Source organism: Solanum pennellii, chromosome 2 (assembly GCF_001406875.1).
Source record: "Solanum pennellii chromosome 2, SPENNV200".
Taxonomy (NCBI): domain Eukaryota; kingdom Viridiplantae; phylum Streptophyta; class Magnoliopsida; order Solanales; family Solanaceae; genus Solanum; species Solanum pennellii.
The window spans coordinates 56,753,098-56,773,743 of record NC_028638.1 but is presented as its reverse complement, the minus strand read 5'-3'; the positions used below and the strand labels follow the sequence as shown (position 1 = coordinate 56,773,743).

General features: G+C 30.5%; 2 protein-coding genes across 3 annotated transcripts; both read right to left on the bottom strand.

The window, feature by feature from the left end:
• Positions 1-4,620: 4,620 nt before the first annotated feature.
• On the bottom strand, positions 4,621-6,117 carry LOC107010448 (mitogen-activated protein kinase kinase kinase 17-like). Its single transcript, XM_015209734.2, has one exon. It carries the CDS (start codon positions 5,972-5,974, stop codon positions 4,901-4,903), a length of 1,074 nt encoding a protein of 357 aa, XP_015065220.1. The 5' UTR covers positions 5,975-6,117; the 3' UTR covers positions 4,621-4,900.
• Positions 6,118-13,481: 7,364 nt separating this feature from the next.
• LOC107009430 (mitogen-activated protein kinase kinase kinase 17-like) lies at positions 13,482-16,062 on the bottom strand. 2 transcript variants are annotated; one of them, XM_015208767.2, is made up of 2 exons: positions 15,589-16,062; positions 13,482-14,456 (listed from the first exon to the last, which is right to left on the bottom strand). In XM_015208767.2, the coding sequence occupies exons 1-2, from the start codon at positions 15,892-15,894 to the stop codon at positions 13,686-13,688; spliced, it is 1,077 nt and encodes a 358-aa protein (XP_015064253.1). In that variant the 5' UTR covers positions 15,895-16,062; the 3' UTR covers positions 13,482-13,685. The 2 variants fall into 2 exon arrangements, with proteins under 2 accessions (XP_015064253.1, XP_015064252.1); XM_015208766.2 differs by lacking the exon at positions 13,482-14,456 and having other exon boundaries at positions 14,614-16,060.
• Positions 16,063-20,646: the final 4,584 nt, after the last annotated feature.

Genomic DNA, 20,646 nt, shown 5'->3' with positions numbered 1-20,646 from the left:
TAATTTAAATTTGAAGTCAAATAATTTTGTACTTAAAAAAGTTAAACTAAGATATGTGACCTCATAAAAAATTAATTGTTTTGATTTTAAGATAAACATAAATAGTTATTTAAATTATATAATCAGTTTTTTTTTTCATTTTACTCTCTCAATCATTTCATTCAACTAATTTTTCTCGAAATTCAAGCTATAAAATGTATTTTTTTCATATGCTAACATGACAAGAATTGCAACTTATAGTGTTTTTTGTTGAATTGCAACTTATATGGGAAGGATTATTTATGAACAAACATTATAAGTTGTAGTTCTTATGTCAATATAAAAAATAAAATATACTTTAAATATCAATAAAATGTTACATTGCTTGATTTCAAGGATAAAAAAATATCTTATAAATTAACAGAAGAGTATGTATATATTTAAATGTTTATGAAATTTTTTATTTTGAGTTACATTAAGATAGTACAAAAATTTATGTAATTATTTGTGTAATGAAAATAAAAATAAAAATATAATTTAATTTGTCAATTTACAAATAATTTTTAATAATTATTTTTAGAAATATTATTTTTAGAAATATAAATAATCAATACATGAAAGAAAAATAATATCAAATGTTCAAAGCACGATGAATTAGACTAAATTTCACATTTTTTTATAAATAAAATTATTTTCAAAGAAAGACGAAAAAAAAAAAAGAAGACATGTTGAAAAAGTGAAGATTTCAATCAAAGAGAAACAGTAAAAAAGGAATAGAGGGAAATGAATTTGGCACATTTTTCTGAAAATCAGACCCAGTAATCCACTTGAGAAATTCTAAAAGGAACTTCGTACGACTTTTGTCTGTCACATCATATCTATCACTCATTCATTATAAATTTTTTCGTCTCCACGCATCAAATCAATGAATATGAGTACCAAAATAATATTCTGCTCCGTCTCATTTTATTGGCATTTTTACGTTTTAAGATTCAAATAAATTTATTTTTTATTTTAAGTTTTTCATAGATCCTTTTAACATTTTGAATTATTAATTATTGTAACTTATAATATTTTTTACGTAGTTTACAAATATATAAATTTTATTTCAAAAAATTTCAAAATTTCATACGCAAATGTTCGATCAAAGTTAAATTGTTTGACTCTCGAAAAATGAAAAGTGTCACATAAAATACGACAGAGGGAGTAACTGTTTTTATTTGTTATTTTGCGCTTTTTAAAAGTTAATTTGATTAATTTTTAAAGTCAAATTAAATTATATTAATTCAATATTTTAAACAGAAAGATTAAATATTCAATAACTATACGAAAATTATTATAAATTACAATTTTTTTACATATTAAATGATGAAAAATACATCATAAAACGTTAGTCCAAATTTTTTTAGTTTGACTTTATAAAATGAAACTACAACAATTAAAAGTGGATGGAGATAATACATATATTGCGGTGATTTCCGGGTATCGCTATGCGAACCGGACTAGCTGTACCCACCGAATCTCGCTGTTTCAAGACGGGTTCACCACGATTAGTTTCACGAGGCCTGGAGACAGGGCCAATTTATAATACTTTTAGTGGTCCTGCTGAGGCTCGAACTGGCGACCTGAAGGACTTTGTGCTCATGCCTTTACCAGCCAAGCTACCCTCAAGGTTGATAGAGATTGTTAGTGAAAAAACTTACAAGATAATAAAATTGCAAGATTACAATTGAAAATAAAATGAAGAAAGTAATCTCTTCAGGCTGAGGCGCGGATATCTCGCTCTCTTTAAGGAGATTCAAACCCACTGCAGCAAATGTTTTCACCGGTTCAGCAGTAGTCCTCTTTGACTTGTCCCCTCCATGATACAACAGTCTTCACAAAGTATAACTCAACAACTCTGGACAAGAGTTGAGTCCAAAGCTCCACAAAAAAAGAACACCTCCCTTCAACTAATAAGAACTCTCTTTTAGACTAACTCTTTCACTCTTTGTTTTCTCTTATGAATTGTGTGTCTCTAAAACCAAATGAAGACTACCACTATTTATACTACAAGAAGTCTTCCTAGCAATGAATAGGAAGATAATGGAGGTAGTAAATAGTGAAGATAATGGCCTTAGGAGTTTCATAGGTTACAATGGGAGTTACATAGGTTACAATAGGAGTTACATAGGTTACAAAGAGTAATGGAGGAATTAAGAATGAAATACATTGATGGATAACCAATGCTAATGGATGATATAGGAGTCATCCATTCCAATGTTCATTCTTATAACTCCAAAATAAAGCAATTTAATATATTAAATATTAATATTAAAATGCTAATAACCTAATAGAAATAGTATATAAATATTAAGTACAAAAAGTTATGTTTAATGAAAATCTCATTATTGATTGTCATTTTGAGTTAGGTTTTTTTTTTTCTTTCTTTTTGGTAATCATTTTGTGTTTTGCTTGCAATTCATTGGACTTGAAAAGAGATCATATAATAGAAATTTTCTATTTTAAATAAAATTAGATTCATATTTACCAAATGTAGTACACTATTTTTTTATTTATCAAAAATAAAAATATTTTCTTTTTTTTTTAAAAAAAGAAACGTATATAAGAGAGCTACAGCCTATTTTGGTGCCTAATTTTGGCCGAACTTTTTCTCTTCAATCCAAAATGTGTTGTTCCGCAATTTTCTCCGCATTCAATGTGATTGGCAATTGCAATGTTAACCACATTATCCGAATCGGACGGATCTTTTCCGATTTAACAACCACCATTAATCAATAGGTAGGTTGAAAGTTCGCAGGGGTCGTGCTGTTGTTTGGTGAAGGGGTAAAATTTGGATTTCTAGTTGGTAAGAGTTTTAAGTGACGCTTTAATTATTCAAAATATGTTGAAGTTCGAGTCATATAAAAGGATAAGTGAAAATATTATCAACACGAAGAGAAGTGGGATAAAAGAAAATGTGTGGATATAAGGATAAGCGAAAATATTATCAAACTGATCATGTTTGTAAGGAAGATGAGAGAGTGGGGGGAATTGCGATTAATAAAGATTTTGAATTGCAATGAGATCTAATTAACATTTCCTTGTTTAGATTTATTTCAAAATGACTAGAATTAAGCCTAAAATCGTGGATTTGGAAAGATTTCAAATCTACAATAAATTTACTAAATTAGAAAATATACCTATAAATTTAGGATCTTAGTGTGATTTTGTCTTAGTGGTACTAATAATATAATCGTTCTTTTTCAACTAATGGCCTAATTTATTCGTAATGCTAGTTGCTGCTCAGAAGCTGGAAAGAGGCCAAGGCCCATAATATGACAATCCAAAATATTGGCCCATGTGGGAAGAGGTAGTGGGCCAAAGGGCCTATAATTTAGGAACGTTTTCAAGTAATAAGCCAGAAAATGGATCATTTGTACAAATGTCCCTATTTTTTGGATCGTCATTTCCTTCATTTTAACTCTCTTTAATTTTTGAAGCATTTTTCAATCAAGTGGTCCAAAAAATATGCATACATTACTAGTACTGCAAATATAGACATGAATGTGTCTTGGTTGAATAATAAGGACCTAAATACTTCAAGTCGTCTAAAAATAACTGAACAGCACATGCAAGTCATATGCCAATGCTTGTAAATATATAATTTAACAAGGTTAATAGAATGAAATCACATGATCATACTTCCCAATGTGTGAACTTGTGAGAGATATGTAGAATAAAGACTCTACTTAAAAGTCGTTGATCCACTTAGTATGGCTTGCAAACATTTCATAAACACAAGCAAATGTTAATTAAATTCAAATAACCCCAAGTAAAATTGACTTCCAAACAAGAATCAAAATGGTGCTTGAGGAATATTCTTTGCCCATGTTCTTAAAGATTAAAATTGGGTAATTTAGTCATAATAATAATGGAAAGTTATCTTATTATCGTTAGGCTAGTTAGGCTTTGAAAATCTGTAATAAATGTAAAATTAGGAACATGTAAAGATGCCCAATTAAGGGGGATTTCAAGTTGCAAAGATTCCTAGTCCAATTGTCATACATCATTAAATATGAAAATTAACTAATTTTTTTACAGATAAAACAACTGGAATTGTTTAAATTCAATCCTGACATGAAGCAATTTGCAAATGCTTAGAAAGTTGCAAAGACATAACAGCAGCCACTTGCAACTGTAGCAAATAATTCATTTTATATATGTATTCCTTTCTTCAAAATTGATTGCACAAGTTGACAATTCTTTATTCACCAAATTAAATGAAGAATATCCATTATCTCCTCTCACGTCACATGTTTTGCCTTTTTTGAAAAAGAATTGCATGGCTTCCCTAGTAAAATGCCCTAAATATTTTTGTCATACTTAGAATAACTATATAAGATATCATCTCGAGCTAATAAGAAAAAAAAATGATGAATAAGAAGGATATAGTCACGATGATTGTCATAATCTAAAGAATTACAATTTATCAGAAGCACTTTATAAGACTACTGATTTTCGGCTACTGAGCCAATGATTTAATGGAAGAAAATTGCAACTTGCAAGAGATAAACTGAATGATTGCGTATGATTTTATCGATCATTGTTGGCCCAAAAAATAATAACTTCAACTCATCCACTGCCATTCTACAATTCCCATTTTTCCAAGTAACCAACTTGTTTAATTCACTAAATAATGCTATTATAGATTTACACTTTGTTTAGTCCCAATCACTTGTCTTAATATTGAAAGTGATTTCCTAAATCTTAATTACAACCTATATATGTATACAATGAACTTAATTTCTAATTACACATAAAGAAGCTAAAAAGAAATTAAAAAATCAGAGCTGATAAAAAAAAAAAATCTCAGTACTCTGAAAATCTAAATACTATTCTGGCTTTTGTATTAATCAATTTTAAAAAATAGAGATAGACATCACCGAATGCTGACCCAATTATCATCAGCATCGGACCATTCAGATTGTGTGAGTTCATTCATTAATCCTCTTAATCTTTCAGCCGGTGATGTGGATAATGACCCGCCGCTAAAATTGAGCAATTCTTGAATCGCCGGCGAGGGCAGAGATGTAATTTGACTTGTTACTGATGATTCAACGGAGTCGTCTGATATCCAATCTGGGAAATCAAATGGGCACCTTGGAGATGTTGAAGGGCTGCCACTGTAATTCAGTGTAACAGTGTCGTCGTCTTCATCAGTAACAAAGGGGTGTTTTAGAAGCATCTCAGCTGTCCATCTCTTTTTTGGGTCTTTTACCAAGCATTTTTCAAGAAAATCTTTTCCTTCTTCCGATAACTTCGTCGGAAATTCAGGTAACTCATCACCCACTCCGATTTTCATCAATAGTTGGGTTAAATCTGAGTAACCCCAGACTGGAACTCCGGTTGCCATCTCAGAAATCACGCACCCAAGTGCCCAGATATCGGCGGGAGTACCCTGTTCGCCGCCGGTAACCATTTCCGGCGACATGTACAATGGTGTACCCCTCAATTCACTTCGTAATTTATCTTCTTTTACTGATTCGGCTCTCTTTGCCAACCCGAAATCAGCAATTTTAACTTGACCATCTTTGCCTAGTAGAATGTTCTGCGGTTTAATATCACAGTGAACATATCTACTCTTGTGAATATAGTGTAGCCCTTTCAATAAGGCCTTGCTGTATTTTCTGATTTCAATTTCCGGCAACTTACGATCACCGGAATTATTGAGCTTTTCTGACAAGGCACCTCCTGAAGCGTACTCCAACAAGACATTGTACAATTTTTCGCCTTTTTCATATGTATAGCTATCGCCAAGACATCGAATAATGTAAGGGCAAGAGTTAAGCTCATCCAAGATCATCTTCTCGTTAATGAGGGTAGCCGATGAAGAAGCTGCAGATGACTTGACCACCATTAACGGAAGAATATGAGTTTTGTGCAATTTGGGTATTGCAAAATCGACTTTGCCAAAGCTACCATGGCCTACTGCTTCACCTCGTACCCAATCCATTGATGTATTTTGAGTTGAAATTTTGGAATTTCGAGACTTTCTGTTAAAAGAAGAAAACAGAGGAACGCGCAATTAATCGCCAATTTTACTTCACACAAAGGACTTCTATATATAGTGCAGGGGATTTTTAATTCTTTAAATTTAAAATAATTTCTTTTGTGTTTTTTTAACAGAGTGAATTAAATAATGAGTAATTTCCTCATATTTGAGAAATAATTTTAAAATATTATTTATATTTGTTTTAGAATAATAATATTATTCTAACTTCATTTATTTTTCTCAAAATATATTTGACACAAAAAAAATGTATTAGCTTTGTCACATTTTTTAATTTATTAATATTCTAATTTGAGGTAACAGTGACGAATACACTTACCGTAGATTGATTTTTTTAATTAATTAATAGTTCAAGTTACGGAGAGACATAAATAATAAAAATACAGGGGAACAAATAAAAAATATAAAGAGACTTAATAGGGTAAGATATTTTGCCATCAAACTAAGGAATTTCTTCCTAGTTTTGTTAAGACATAAGACATTTGAATGGTTGATTTTGAATTGATTACTCTTTCAATTAATTTTAATTGTTCATTTTAAAATAGATTTTTATTTTATCGTTTTTAGGACATTGAAAAAGTTATTATTTTTTCTTTATATTTTACCCTTTAAGTTAAATAATTACTTATTTTTTAAAATCTAATAAACATATTAATTATATTTTTTAATTTATATGTTTAACAAAATGAAGTAAGAAGGTATATTATTAATATGATGATATTTCAATTTTTCGAAAAAGTGTGAATAAATATCTTTAAATATGTAAGAAAATAATATATCAAAATCACAAATTAAATCAACAGCTTAGAGAATTGGACCCGCGAGGATTGATTGGATGGTGATGGTTATGAAATCTACTAAATAAATACTCCACCGTTAGTTATAAATTATAATGTATAAATTTTTTTTATAATAAAAAACAGCATTTAATAAAATTGACGATCACATTTTAAACATCTCTTTTCAACCAACAAAATACAAAAAAGGAAAGAAAAAAAAAAGAACAAAAGGTCAGTTTTCAATCAGAGAATAAAGTGGACGGTTTGTGTCACGGTTAAATTGTGAGTTGAATTTGAATCGTACAAAATTGTTTGTATAAATATAATGGCTAATTGGGAACTCTAAAAGTCGCAGCCTTTTTCTTGGCACTCTTCATGGCTCGTGTGGGCTCCTTTTTCATTTTACTATAATTCACAAATTTAAATCACCAGCAAAAATAATTTTTAACGGTAAAATATGTATTTATATAATTATGAAATAGCATAATTTTTTTTATTAATATTAATTAATTATTGTTTGATTTTATATTGTTATTAATTTTTTGGGACATTTACAAAGAGGATAAATTGTAGTTAAAAATATATATGCAACGACAATGATGTTATTACTATTAATATTGCTAAAGATTATTTTTGGTGTAGTATTATTTCAATGCAAATTTGCATTTAATTTGATTTTCAGTAATAACAAAAACAAAATCTAATAGTAATTATTAGTGGTATGCATAATTAGTATTAGTTGTTAATCATGTTGTTCAAATTGTTGTATCCTAAATTATATGGTTATGATACTTTTATGACATTAAAATTATGTTTTTGTTCCTTTGCTACCTTGAGTGGAGAAACAAAATGACATTTATAATTTTGTTGAAATAATTCGATTTAACGTGCTCAAAAATAGATAATAATTTTCTAAGTCTAGTTTTTCTTTAATATTGACCGGTGTATTGCATGTTTTCTTATAATGTGAATTGATAAATTTTGTCAAAAGTGTATACATGTTTAAGAAGTGCGACTTTAGAATAATAGTAAAATATTTTGTTTTGCATAATTTGTGAACGAAAATTCGCTAATATGTAGATGAAAGAGCTTGACGAATGATACACTTTGATTTTTAATAAAATAAACCAGTAGTACATTATCGGTGTTCACACTAATCCATGTATACATAAATTTATATTTTCGTCTATTTAAAAAAGAATGACCTAGTTTGACTTGTAACGGAGTTTAAGAAAAGAAAAAAAAACTTTTTTAATTTTGTGAAGCTAAACTAAAGTTATATCAAATGTACCAAAATATCTTTTAATCTTGTGGTATTAAACATGTCACGTGGAAAGTTAAAGTTAAAGTGTTGTTAGAAAAGAAAGAGAATAATTTTTTTGAAACAGACTAAAAATGAAATAGAGTTATTTTTTTAAACGGAGAGAGTATATAAAAATTCACTTACCCACATTTAATGGTAATTAATTAACAAATGTACTTTATTAAATACTTCAAGTTGAATAAGGTTGGAGTAAACATGTTGTTGAGCCTGGAGGCATGAGATAATTAAAAGCAAGATAATGAAATATAGCCAAATTTTAAGGAAAGGATGAGGGAATAATGAATCGATCTTGTGTCAAACAATAGGAAAGAGATTAATTTGTTTTGGTAGAGTTGATTATTCAAAGATTTTGACCAAACTAAGCCATAATATAAATCAATTCACTAAAATAAATATGTTTTTTTAAAATTTTACAAAACTAGTATAAACGTATTTCACAGTAACGTTTTAGGGTATATTTTATTTTTAAAAGTTGATGACGTTAGATTGATATACATTACTCAGAGTAATGTTTTACTCCTAAAACGTTAATATGAGTAATGTTGATCGAAATGATGTTTTAGGAGTAAAACGTTACTTAAAGTTATGTATATCAACTAACGCTGTTAGTTTTTTAAAAACGAAATATCCTCTAAAACGTTACTGTGTAACACGTTTATACTAGTTTTGTAAAATTTTAGAAAAATATATTATTTTGATAAATTGTATATTATAACTTAGTTTGGTCAAAAATTAATTAGTTATGTATGGACAAGCGCCATGTTTCATATAAAACATATAATTAATGTACCACGCTTCCCACTATTTGTGTTCTTTGTTTTTTCTTCACTTCATCATTAACAAGTAGTTAGATATCAAAATCACAAGAGATTAAGGGATAATATATTTGGATGGAATAATATCGTAGATAACTTATCCTGGAATTGTGATGTTATATTGAAAATGGAATAATATTTCTCGAATAAGTAGTTTCTTTAACTATATTTCCAAACTAAACTCACTAAATTATTAGTTCAAAGGTAAAAAAAAAAAGAAAAAAGATGAGTCATATTCCGCCGCAAAGAAGCAACAGCAGATTTTGGTAAAGCTTTGGTTGCCGGTGATTGTGTTTGCAAAAGATGTTTATATGCACAGAATGCTAGGGGATAAAGCCCTCATTTTGATTCCACTTTACCCCTCATAATAATGCTTATTGCCATTCGTTTTCGTGACACACACATAAAATGTACATCATTTGGTCTAAACAAATTTAATTGCCTTGAGTAAATTAATACTATCACCGTCTATAAACTTTAAAATCTTAGACAACAGAGTGGTAATGCCACTACTGCCAGTGTACATGGAAGTGTGACTGTAGTTAATTAAAATAGGCAAAAATATATGAATCCACATCATTGGAATAAGTGTAGTGAACTGTAATGATCACATGTTGGCATGTTCCGTTGTATATTGACGGCAACAGATAATTGATTCTGCCTTTGCAATTGGTTATTTTATCAACTGCAAGGCTCGAATTTTGCGGCTAATACAACTTGCCTATAGCCTACGGACCTTTTCCTTTAATTTGCAATTTGCATTCTCATGATACCTAAGTTTTCTTCATTTAATTTCTATTCTACAACAATCTCATTTAACAAACATTGGCATGTCACGTGCCGTCTACTCTTTTTCGTCTGATGTCTAGAGTTGATACTGAAGTTCTAATCAAGTTTTGATCATGCATTACACGGCTTATTTTAAAGTGTCACTATAAATATTTTTTTCTTTATATTTAGAATTTCAACCTGAGATTTTTGACGAAGGATAAACGAGTCGCACCACTACCACTGTATTACAATCCATGTTAGTGCCACCTACTCTATTTCTAGTCATGAAAACCTGACCAACTTAACTCTTTAAATTGGAGAGTACGTAAAATTTATAATTAGATTCAAGAAGCCCATCGAAACTAGTTTTTTTTTTCCTTTCCTTTTTTGGTTGCTTCCACTCTTTCCAAGCAAATTAGATAAGGTAGTGAGAATCCCATCTTCCTTCAACTTTTTCAAATTTGAATACTTCAATACTACTCTTTTTTCAATAGATGAATGGTACAACAATATAATAATCGTGGCGTTATATTTAAAATTTTCAAAAATCGAGTTTGCACAATTGAAAATTTCCTTACTCGATCTTTTACCTTTTCAAAAACATGGAGATTCTAAAAACCAGCTATCGTTGTATACATTTATAAATATCCTATAGCTAGCTGGCAATTTTTTTATTATCTTTCGATTGAGGAGAATGTGGGAATAGATCTTTTTTTCTGTATATATATATAAGACAAGAAAGGATCTTTTTTGTTAAACATACAAAATTTTAAAGTTGACCCTACAAGGCAGGGATGGTGATGGTTAAGAAATCTTGGAAATGGATACTCTACCACTCATTTTATTTGGTTTTATTTCATAAAAATATAAGCACGTCCCATATTCGTTTCAATTATTACTCACAATCACATTTTAAACATCCCAATCGAAAAAATTCAAAACAGAACAAAAGATATCTCAAATCAGACCCACACAGTGGTGAAAAGTTGCTATCATGGTTGAATCGTGAATTAATTAAATCATTCCAAATTGTTGTTACATGCATTGCGGCTAATATGTGAGTCCAAAAGTTACAGCATCTTTTATTACTATTGTTAGTAGTATTCGTGTATTCTATCTGTCTCAATCTATATGATACATTTTATGTTTTGAGAGTCAAACAGTTTAAATTTAATTAAAAATTTGCATATAGAATCTATAATTTTTTTTAATTGAAATTTTTATATCTGTAAACTACATAAAAAATACTACGAATCACAATAATTGATAATTTAAAACGTTTAAAATATCTTGAAAAAATTATGATCAAATATAGATTTGTTTGACTCTTGAAATTCGAAAGGTAATATATAAAATGGGACGGAGGTAAGTAATATTATATTAAAAGTCCATACATGTTGATGCAAATTGCAGTATTAGTGGTACTCCTCATGGTTCTAAGATGTTGCATTAATTATTTGATTGATCCCAAAGAGTAGAAAAGTTTCTATGTTAAAATTTTTGGGGTAGGCAGGGGGTTGAAAGGGGAGTGGAGAGCATTATATTTATTCATACCAAAAACAGTTTTTTTTATATTTGTAAATCTAAATTACATATCTGGCAGGAAGTATGTAGCAACCGACAGCTATATCTATTGGTTGGCTAATCATTAATTTTATATTTCATTTCATTGTATAATAAATTGGTAATCCTAGTTTATATGGATACGAAATCTGATTTTTGTAGTTTGGTACTAATTAATCTTTTTTAAAGAGAAGAATCTATGACATGGTTTCAAACCTCTAAAACGTGCTAACAAACTCGTAAAATATGTGATTTAAATGAGCAGAGTATGTTTCACGACTTTGATTTAAAGTAAAATACATATGTGGACACTCAGAGTATTATATACTCCATAAGTAAATAATATTGTTCACGAACACATGAATTCAAGCAACTTATGTAATTACATTGTGTATGTTATTGTTATTGTATCATGTGAAACTATTTGGCGTTTGTTGATCATGATTACTTCTCCTACAGAAGTGATCGCTGAAGGAGTATGGCCTTACGGGAATGAACCATAATTAATGGATACGAGTCATGGAATGAACCGCTAATGCTTGTGTCAATATTGACTACTTATATAAGAATGGCGTACTCTAGACACTACCCTGAACGCGGAGTGCTTCATGCACTATGCTTCACCTTTTTGAAAATAGTAAAGCTAGTGTAGGTAAGAGATATGGCAGAAGCCACTTGGAGGTTTAGTTGGAACTTTTAGAATTGAATTTCAAATTGTTACCATGTTATTAAAATACTTCAACTCGCATTAAAAAAATATATGAAGCTTTGCGGCGCACAGGCAGCAATACCTGATTTTGCGCAAATCCTGCTTTGCCTGTGATTACTGTTAATAGGCACAGAATACTTGCGCAGTTGCCTTACTTGTAACAACAGAAACCGTTCAATCTATTGCGTATAAAATAAGTTTCACCAGCCTTTTCGTCTACCCTCATAATGTCATTGCCCTTTTATTTACATGATACACTTATTAAGTACTCTTTCGATTCATCTTTACTTGTTTACTATATTAGAAAATAGTTGTTCAACAATACTTATTTTAAAAAAAAATGTGTGTCAAATGATAGTGGATAACTGAACAAATGGAGTACTTTTATTTCCTCTAGTCTAAGAATTTTGATTGGATTTGGAGAACTTGTTAAGTTCATTTTATTTCAATCATAATCATATAGGAGGAACCTAATTGCATAAGCTAAGCTGCATATAAAGTCAAAGTTGAGAAGATTAGTACCACCTCTATGCCATTTCAAAAGTATGGACATATATAGGGTAGATTTGAAATAAATAGGGAGTTATTAAAATGCTCTTGAGCTGCAACTTAACATTAGTTCAGTACCAAAGATTGGCTTCATATTTTTGTGGCCCAATTTACACCATACAAAACAAATATGTAGATGAAAATGATAGGTTGTGTGTGTGTGTGGAGGGGTCCACAGCACAAAGGCCATGATCAGTGCTCATGCAAGTGAGAGTGTGAGATATATAAGTAGTAGTAGTAGCTGTGATTAAAAAAGATCACATCATGGGATTTGTGCAGTGAATTGTAGCAATCACATGTTGGCATGTTCTTCCCCAAATATTGCATGAAGGCAACATATAATTAATAACTCCTATGGCCTTACTTTTTTTTGTATAATACTATAAGATTTGCGGCATGGGTTTTCTCAACTTGCCTCTATAGTCTCGGGACCTTTCTATTTGCAAATTGCAATACTGAGGATTCTCATAAATCTAACTTAAGAAAATGACGTTTTCAACAACTAACTGAATAAAATCTCATCACTACTGCTACCAAAGATTTGCCTGCTCCTTACCTTATTTCTGGTATAAACAAAATGTTCGAGTATTACACAAAATTAGAAATGAATCATTGTTTTTCAACGGGCGTGCAAAATTTAAAATGGAGAAGTGGAATTAAACGGAAGAATTAGTCATCTTTATTTATCTGCAAATCACTAAAATGCAGACCTTCTTCCTTGACTTGCACAATTTGAATGGACTACTTTAAAACTACTTCCGTGTTTGAAAAGTGGATGGACGAGTTCCAAGAACTGCGTCAATTTTTTATGTTAAAAATATAATTTACTTAACCTCAACTATTTTTAATTAAAATTAAAACAGTAATTAACTATTTCTGTTAATTCACTGCCATAATTTTGGAACAAAAATATACTCCTCATAATCAAAAACAAAATAAATATCAGTGATCCCCAATTACTCTTGTTTCAAGTAAAATATCATTTCTGTTTATATACAATGAACTGTCATTTATGTACAAAAGGAAAAAATATTGGCCGAATTAGCTATTCTCTAAAGTTTAATTTCGACAGAGCTGCTAATTGAAAAAAAAATATTCTGCACAACTCTGTGAAAATCTGACTAATCAGCGAAAACATTTGACATCATCTAACGCTGACCCAACCATCAGCAGCCGACCAGTCAGATTCAGGTCTGATTTCACCACTTAACAGTGCCCGCAGCCTTTCAGCCGGCGTTGTGGACCATGACCCGCCGTTCAAATTCCGCAGTTCTTGAATTGCCGGCGAGGGCAAAGATGTAATTGGACATGTTACTGATGATTCAGAAGAGTCATCAGATACCCAATCTGGGAAATCAAATGGGCACCTAGGAGATGTTGAAGGGCTGCCACTGTTGCATCTTTCGTCATTCAATAAAACAGTGTCATCTTCATCAGCAACAAACGGGTGTAATAGAAGCATCTCAGCCGTCCATCTCTTTTTCGAGTCCTTCACCAAGCATTTTTCAAGAAAATCTTTACCGTCTTCCGATAACATCGTCGGAAATTCAGGCAACTCATTACCAACTCCAATATTCATCAATAGTTGGGCTAAATCTGAGTATCCCCAGACTGGAACTCCGGCAGCCATCTCAGAAATTACACACCCAAGTGCCCAGATATCGGCAGGAGTGTCCTGTTCACCGGCGGTGACCATTTCCGGCGACATGTAAAGTGGGGTACCCCTCAGTTCACAACGCAATTTATCGTCTATTATTGATTCAACTCTCTTTGCCAACCCAAAATCAGCAATTTTGACTTGACCATTTTCGCCAAAAAGAATGTTCTGCGGTTTAATATCGCAATGAACATAGCCACACTTGTGGATATAGTGTAGCCCTTTCAATAAGGCCTTGGTGTATTTCCTGATTTCAATCTCCGNAGAACTGCGTCAATTTTTTATGTTAAAAATATAATTTACTTAACCTCAACTATTTTTAATTAAAATTAAAACAGTAATTAACTATTTCTGTTAATTCACTGCCATAATTTTGGAACAAAAATATACTCCTCATAATCAAAAACAAAATAAATATCAGTGATCCCCAATTACTCTTGTTTCAAGTAAAATATCATTTCTGTTTATATACAATGAACTGTCATTTATGTACAAAAGGAAAAAATATTGGCCGAATTAGCTATTCTCTAAAGTTTAATTTCGACAGAGCTGCTAATTGAAAAAAAAATATTCTGCACAACTCTGTGAAAATCTGACTAATCAGCGAAAACATTTGACATCATCTAACGCTGACCCAACCATCAGCAGCCGACCAGTCAGATTCAGGTCTGATTTCACCACTTAACAGTGCCCGCAGCCTTTCAGCCGGCGTTGTGGACCATGACCCGCCGTTCAAATTCCGCAGTTCTTGAATTGCCGGCGAGGGCAAAGATGTAATTGGACATGTTACTGATGATTCAGAAGAGTCATCAGATACCCAATCTGGGAAATCAAATGGGCACCTAGGAGATGTTGAAGGGCTGCCACTGTTGCATCTTTCGTCATTCAATAAAACAGTGTCATCTTCATCAGCAACAAACGGGTGTAATAGAAGCATCTCAGCCGTCCATCTCTTTTTCGAGTCCTTCACCAAGCATTTTTCAAGAAAATCTTTACCGTCTTCCGATAACATCGTCGGAAATTCAGGCAACTCATTACCAACTCCAATATTCATCAATAGTTGGGCTAAATCTGAGTATCCCCAGACTGGAACTCCGGCAGCCATCTCAGAAATTACACACCCAAGTGCCCAGATATCGGCAGGAGTGTCCTGTTCACCGGCGGTGACCATTTCCGGCGACATGTAAAGTGGGGTACCCCTCAGTTCACAACGCAATTTATCGTCTATTATTGATTCAACTCTCTTTGCCAACCCAAAATCAGCAATTTTGACTTGACCATTTTCGCCAAAAAGAATGTTCTGCGGTTTAATATCGCAATGAACATAGCCACACTTGTGGATATAGTGTAGCCCTTTCAATAAGGCCTTGGTGTATTTCCTGATTTCAATCTCCGGCAACTTACGATCACCGGAATTCTTGAGCTTTTCCGACAGAGCACCTCCAGGGGCATACTCCAATAAGACATTGTACAGTTTTGCGCCATTTTCAAAGGTATAGCTGTCACCAAGGCAATTGATGATTTGTGGGCAACCCTTAATCTCTTCCAAAATTAGCTTCTCATTCATCAGAGTAGCTGACTGAGAAGCTAGAGAAGATTTGACCACCATAACTTGACTGCTCTGTTTTCTGGGTACTGCAAAACTAACTTTGCCGAAGCTTCCATGGCCTATTGCTTCACCTCTTACCCAATCCATTTTTGTTATTTTTTGTAAATAGAAGTTTCTTGAGCTAAAATTTTGGTAATTTAGGATTTTTTCTATTATAGAAAGAAAGAAGATATCTGCAATTCACATCGAACTCTGTTACACACGCCACTTCTATATATATATATCGTGAGGGGAATTTTTTAACTTTACTTTTTTCTTTTAATTTTTCCACAAGTATTATTAAATGAATATATACGCCTATTGGTTTTATCATAAATAGTACAAGTTGTGAGAGTGGCAGTAATAATAAAATAAAAAAGGACACGTGATAGCAGAAAGATTTTTCTTCGTAATTTGGCCAAACTGTTTAAATCAATTTTAGAATCCTGGTCCAATGAATCTTGGTCTATGTCAGCAAGTCATTATAAAGAGGTTAAATTAAAAATCATGATATTTTTTACTTTTTTAGATTAAATCTTATCGAAGTTTGAGTGTACATCCAAGTGATGTGGCTCATAAAATGATATTGATCAAGGAAATAATTTTGGTTACGGAAACCATGTGGATCAACCTTACAAGTAATGTAATAAAATTCAAAAGATAAATAAAGATATATAATTATTCGTTAAGTAATTAATTTATTAGAGATTTTTTATACTTTGATACTGCATTAAAAGTGTGAGTAGTTATCCGTTATATATTAATTTTAATATTGTAAATGTGCTAGATATTTTTATTACGATTTTTTTCATTTACGTACTAAAATTGAAATTTGTAGATGTTGATGTTTATCAAATATGTCACTAGTGACTTTGTTGAACGTACCACACTCTATTCATGGTCACATTTTGAACATCCCAATCAATAAAATGCAAAACAAAAGAGATGTCTCGATCAGTAATTGATCAAACTTCTCAAAGTATTATTGTACATGAATGATGGCTAGTAGGTGTGTCCAAAAGTCACAGTAATAATTTTGCAAAAATTAATTCACATCTTTTTCTACTTTAGTGCCTTCTTATTAGTTATTAGTACTAATTTTTTTTAATTAATACTAGCCACTACTTGTTAGTACTAATACTACTGCTATTTACATGTCCATTTCAATATTGCAAATTGCACTGCTTCTTGGCTCTAGTGGATTCTAATATTCTTTTAATACTGTTTACTTCCACAATATTTATTGCGTGCTAATTGTATTTTGACTAATCTTGAACTAAAGATTTAGCGGTCCTTACCATTCATTTTGACGGCGGAAACAATTACAATTCATTACTTGCTGAGAAATTCCATCCACCAGAACTTTATATGTTGAAAAATGACTTGTATAAATTGTTAAAGTAACTAGTCAACAAATTAATCACCCCCTACATCCTCCGCCCTTTCTAGTGTCGGTAAAATGAGCTCATATTTTTATAACTCGTTTATATTTTAATAGATTAGATGAATTTTTCATATGGATAAAATATGGGTTGATATTCATATTTGATCCATACAAATATGGGTAATATATGAATAAACTGTTTGTAAAATATCAATTAGTCAAATGTGTTAAGCTTCTAACTTTTATTCATTCAAATTTCATGATATCACCAAAACGAGTGTAAGTTCTCTTCCTTTTTATGTTTTTGAGTTTTTCTATAGAACTAACTATTCTTCTGTATAATTGAAAAGGTGAAGTCTTTGATCTTTCAAAAATATATAATTCAAATGTATATTTCTTTTGTTAATTATAATTATATTTTATTTATTTATTATATATTATGTAGGATAATCAATAGAAGTGTAAATTACGCAAATCATGTATTAATATTGACATTGCTTAAAGTGCATTAAGCATGTTCTAGTTTTAAAATGCAAATATTCATTTACTTTGAAATTAAAAATATTGATATCTTGTTATTACATAAATTTATTTTATATTGAAAAGTTAAAGGATTTTTCTAAAAAATTTTACAATACAATAAAACTAAATGAAGCATGTTCAACATTTTTCATCTAAAAAAAGACTAAAATATCTTCTCCATATTGAATTTTTAAGTAAAGTACTATTTATTCATGAAAATATGGGTAAACTAGTATTTTACCCAACCTATTGATAACCCAATCAATTTTTACTCATATCAAATATAAGCGGGTTGAATGATTATCCATTTTATGTTTACCCATTTTATTTGACTCAACTCGGTCATTTGCCACCACTATCCCTTCCCAACCGAAATTTATATTTATATATTAAAAAATATTGAGTAACTTTTGCTCAAATAACATAGTTTTAATTAAAAATTTATTAAATATATACACTTTAAAATCTAATAATTAACACTTAAAATCATCGTTATAAAATTCGGATTTCATTATAAAGTTAAAATTTTGATTTTAACTCGATAAAAAAGAAGAAACAATTTGAAATGAAGAATTTGGTAGAGGGTGCAATTGAAACTTGAGAGACGATATATTCGCAGCCGTGGTTCATGTGGAAATAATTAGTAAACCACGCTCCCCACATGGGGATCCAAATTATAGTATCTTTATAAATCCTGTTATTTATTATTATTAAGTGGAAAATGCCAGCTGATTAGGAGCATGTTCATGTATCGAGGACTACTTATAACTTATTTCCCATTGTTAGTACAATGATATGAAATTTATATTAAAAACACAAACGGATTAATTAATTGCTAACTACTTATTTTGATTATTTAATTAACTTATACTACTAATCTAATATTGAATTCAAAAAGAAAATGTGAGAAGGAATGTGCTTTGCGGCGCGCCGGCAGGAATAGCTGATTTTGCGCAAAGCCGGTGAATACTGTATGATTCTCATTACTTTTTTCCTCTTTTTTTTATCCATTAAAATCATATTCCGCTAATTCGGTTGCTTGGTTTTGTTCATTTCTTTTGGATTAAGCAATCTGAATATTGCATTTGTTTAGGCAGTGATTTAAAGCTAAGTAATTTAAGTATTAAATTTTTTTAATAACTATTAATTAAATACTGTGAGTTATGCGAATATTATATTTGATAGCTAATTAGGAATTACATTAACAAAGTTAAAGGCAATATAAACAAAGTAAACACCTGACATGGAGACATTGGCCTTAATGGTTTAGTGGAACCTTGTTATCATTAACTAAGGCCTCATTGTTAGGGGCGGACCCACATAGATAGTTCATTCGAATTTTCTCAATAAAAAAATTACACTATATCTAAGATATATTTTCTATATCTATTTTTATATAGACATTGAACCCCTCAATTATAAGGAGAAACTCATAGTGTAAAGGCAAGTTTGTTTAAATTAAGTTTTACGTTATCAATTTAAATTCCTGTTATTTTTAATTTTTGAACTCCCTAAACAAAAAATTTTAAATTCGCTACTGCTCATTGTTATGGCCTATAACCAGCCTACTTGAAAGCTATACAAAAAAATAAATATAACTCTGTTTTTATGATGAGATAATATTTGATAGAGCAGTAAATTAGAATTAGTGAGTGGAGTGTAATAAGAAACACTAGTTGGCACGCATATGTTGCTCCTCGAATTTTGCATGATTACATAATATTTGATCCTCATCCTATAAATCAACCTACCAAATGAATGTTTAATAGAACGTCGCATGTTACCGCTCGCAGTTTTAATGTTTTTTATCACTTGCATACTCTGACACTAAAAAATTTGTTATGTACTTTAACTTAAGAGTATTCTTTATCACAGGTTACTAATTAAAGTTTTCATTAGTTTCTAAACTTATTGAAGTTTTCTAATTCGAAAAAGGGCCTAAAATATCCTTAAAGTATTGAAAATGGTACAAAATTACCCTTCATCCACCTATTGGCTCCAAAATGCCCTTTCCATCCACCTATTGGCTCCAAAATACCCTTGTCATCCACCTTTGAGTTCAAAATTGATCACTTATTTAATAATTTTAAATTTAAACTATTTAAATATTTTTTTAAAATACTTGATGCTCAATTATTGGTTATAATTTAATTTATTTGTATCTTTTATAAACCAACTCACTACCCACTCATTACTAACTAAACCCCACCCAATTAATAATCCAACTATTACATCAAAATCGTCATAAACACTACTAAAACACGATGAAATTATAGATTTTTGAAAATGACATCCAAAATTATTCAAGTCCGAATCAAAACCCCAATTAAATTTATGTTGAGCCGCTTATTTAGGAGCACACTTTCAATAGGATTCTCTTTCAAGATTGAATTAAAAATTTATGATTAAATGTAAAGAATTAATATGTCCCGAATTAATTTATGCACTTTTTTAAAATATACTTTTATAAATATTTATGGTTTGTTTTAAAACCTTTAATATATTATTTTGAAAAAAAAGTTACCTATGAAGTAACATCACATAATTGAGACGTAAGAATAATTAAGATGAACATAGTCAGACTTTTAAAGTTGTCGGTAATTTTTATTGAGACACTTGAATGTATGATAATTTACTTCTATAGATATTTTCGTCTCAAATTTTTAAAAACACTCAATTGGCAGTAGCTTTTTTGTTGTTGCATTAATAATGTGACGGGTTTATTAATTTGGTTGGTTTAATTAGTAATGAGTGGATAGTGGATTGATTTATAAATTATACTAATAAGTTAAATTATAACAATAGTTGAGCGCCACGTATTTAAAAAATATTTAAATAGTTTAAATATAAAACTGTTAAATAAGTGGTCAATTTTGAACCAAAAGGTGGATGACAAGGGTATTTTGGACCCAATAGGTGGGTGGAAAGGGTATTTTGGAGCCAAAAGGTGGATG

What these genes read in the sequence shown, in the direction of transcription:
- LOC107010448 (XM_015209734.2), bottom strand. Translation starts at nt 5,974, where the DNA reads ATGGATTGGGTACGAGGTGAAGCAGTAGGCCATGGTAGCTTTGGCAAA.
- LOC107009430 (XM_015208767.2), bottom strand. Translation starts at nt 15,894, where the DNA reads ATGGATTGGGTAAGAGGTGAAGCAATAGGCCATGGAAGCTTCGGCAAA.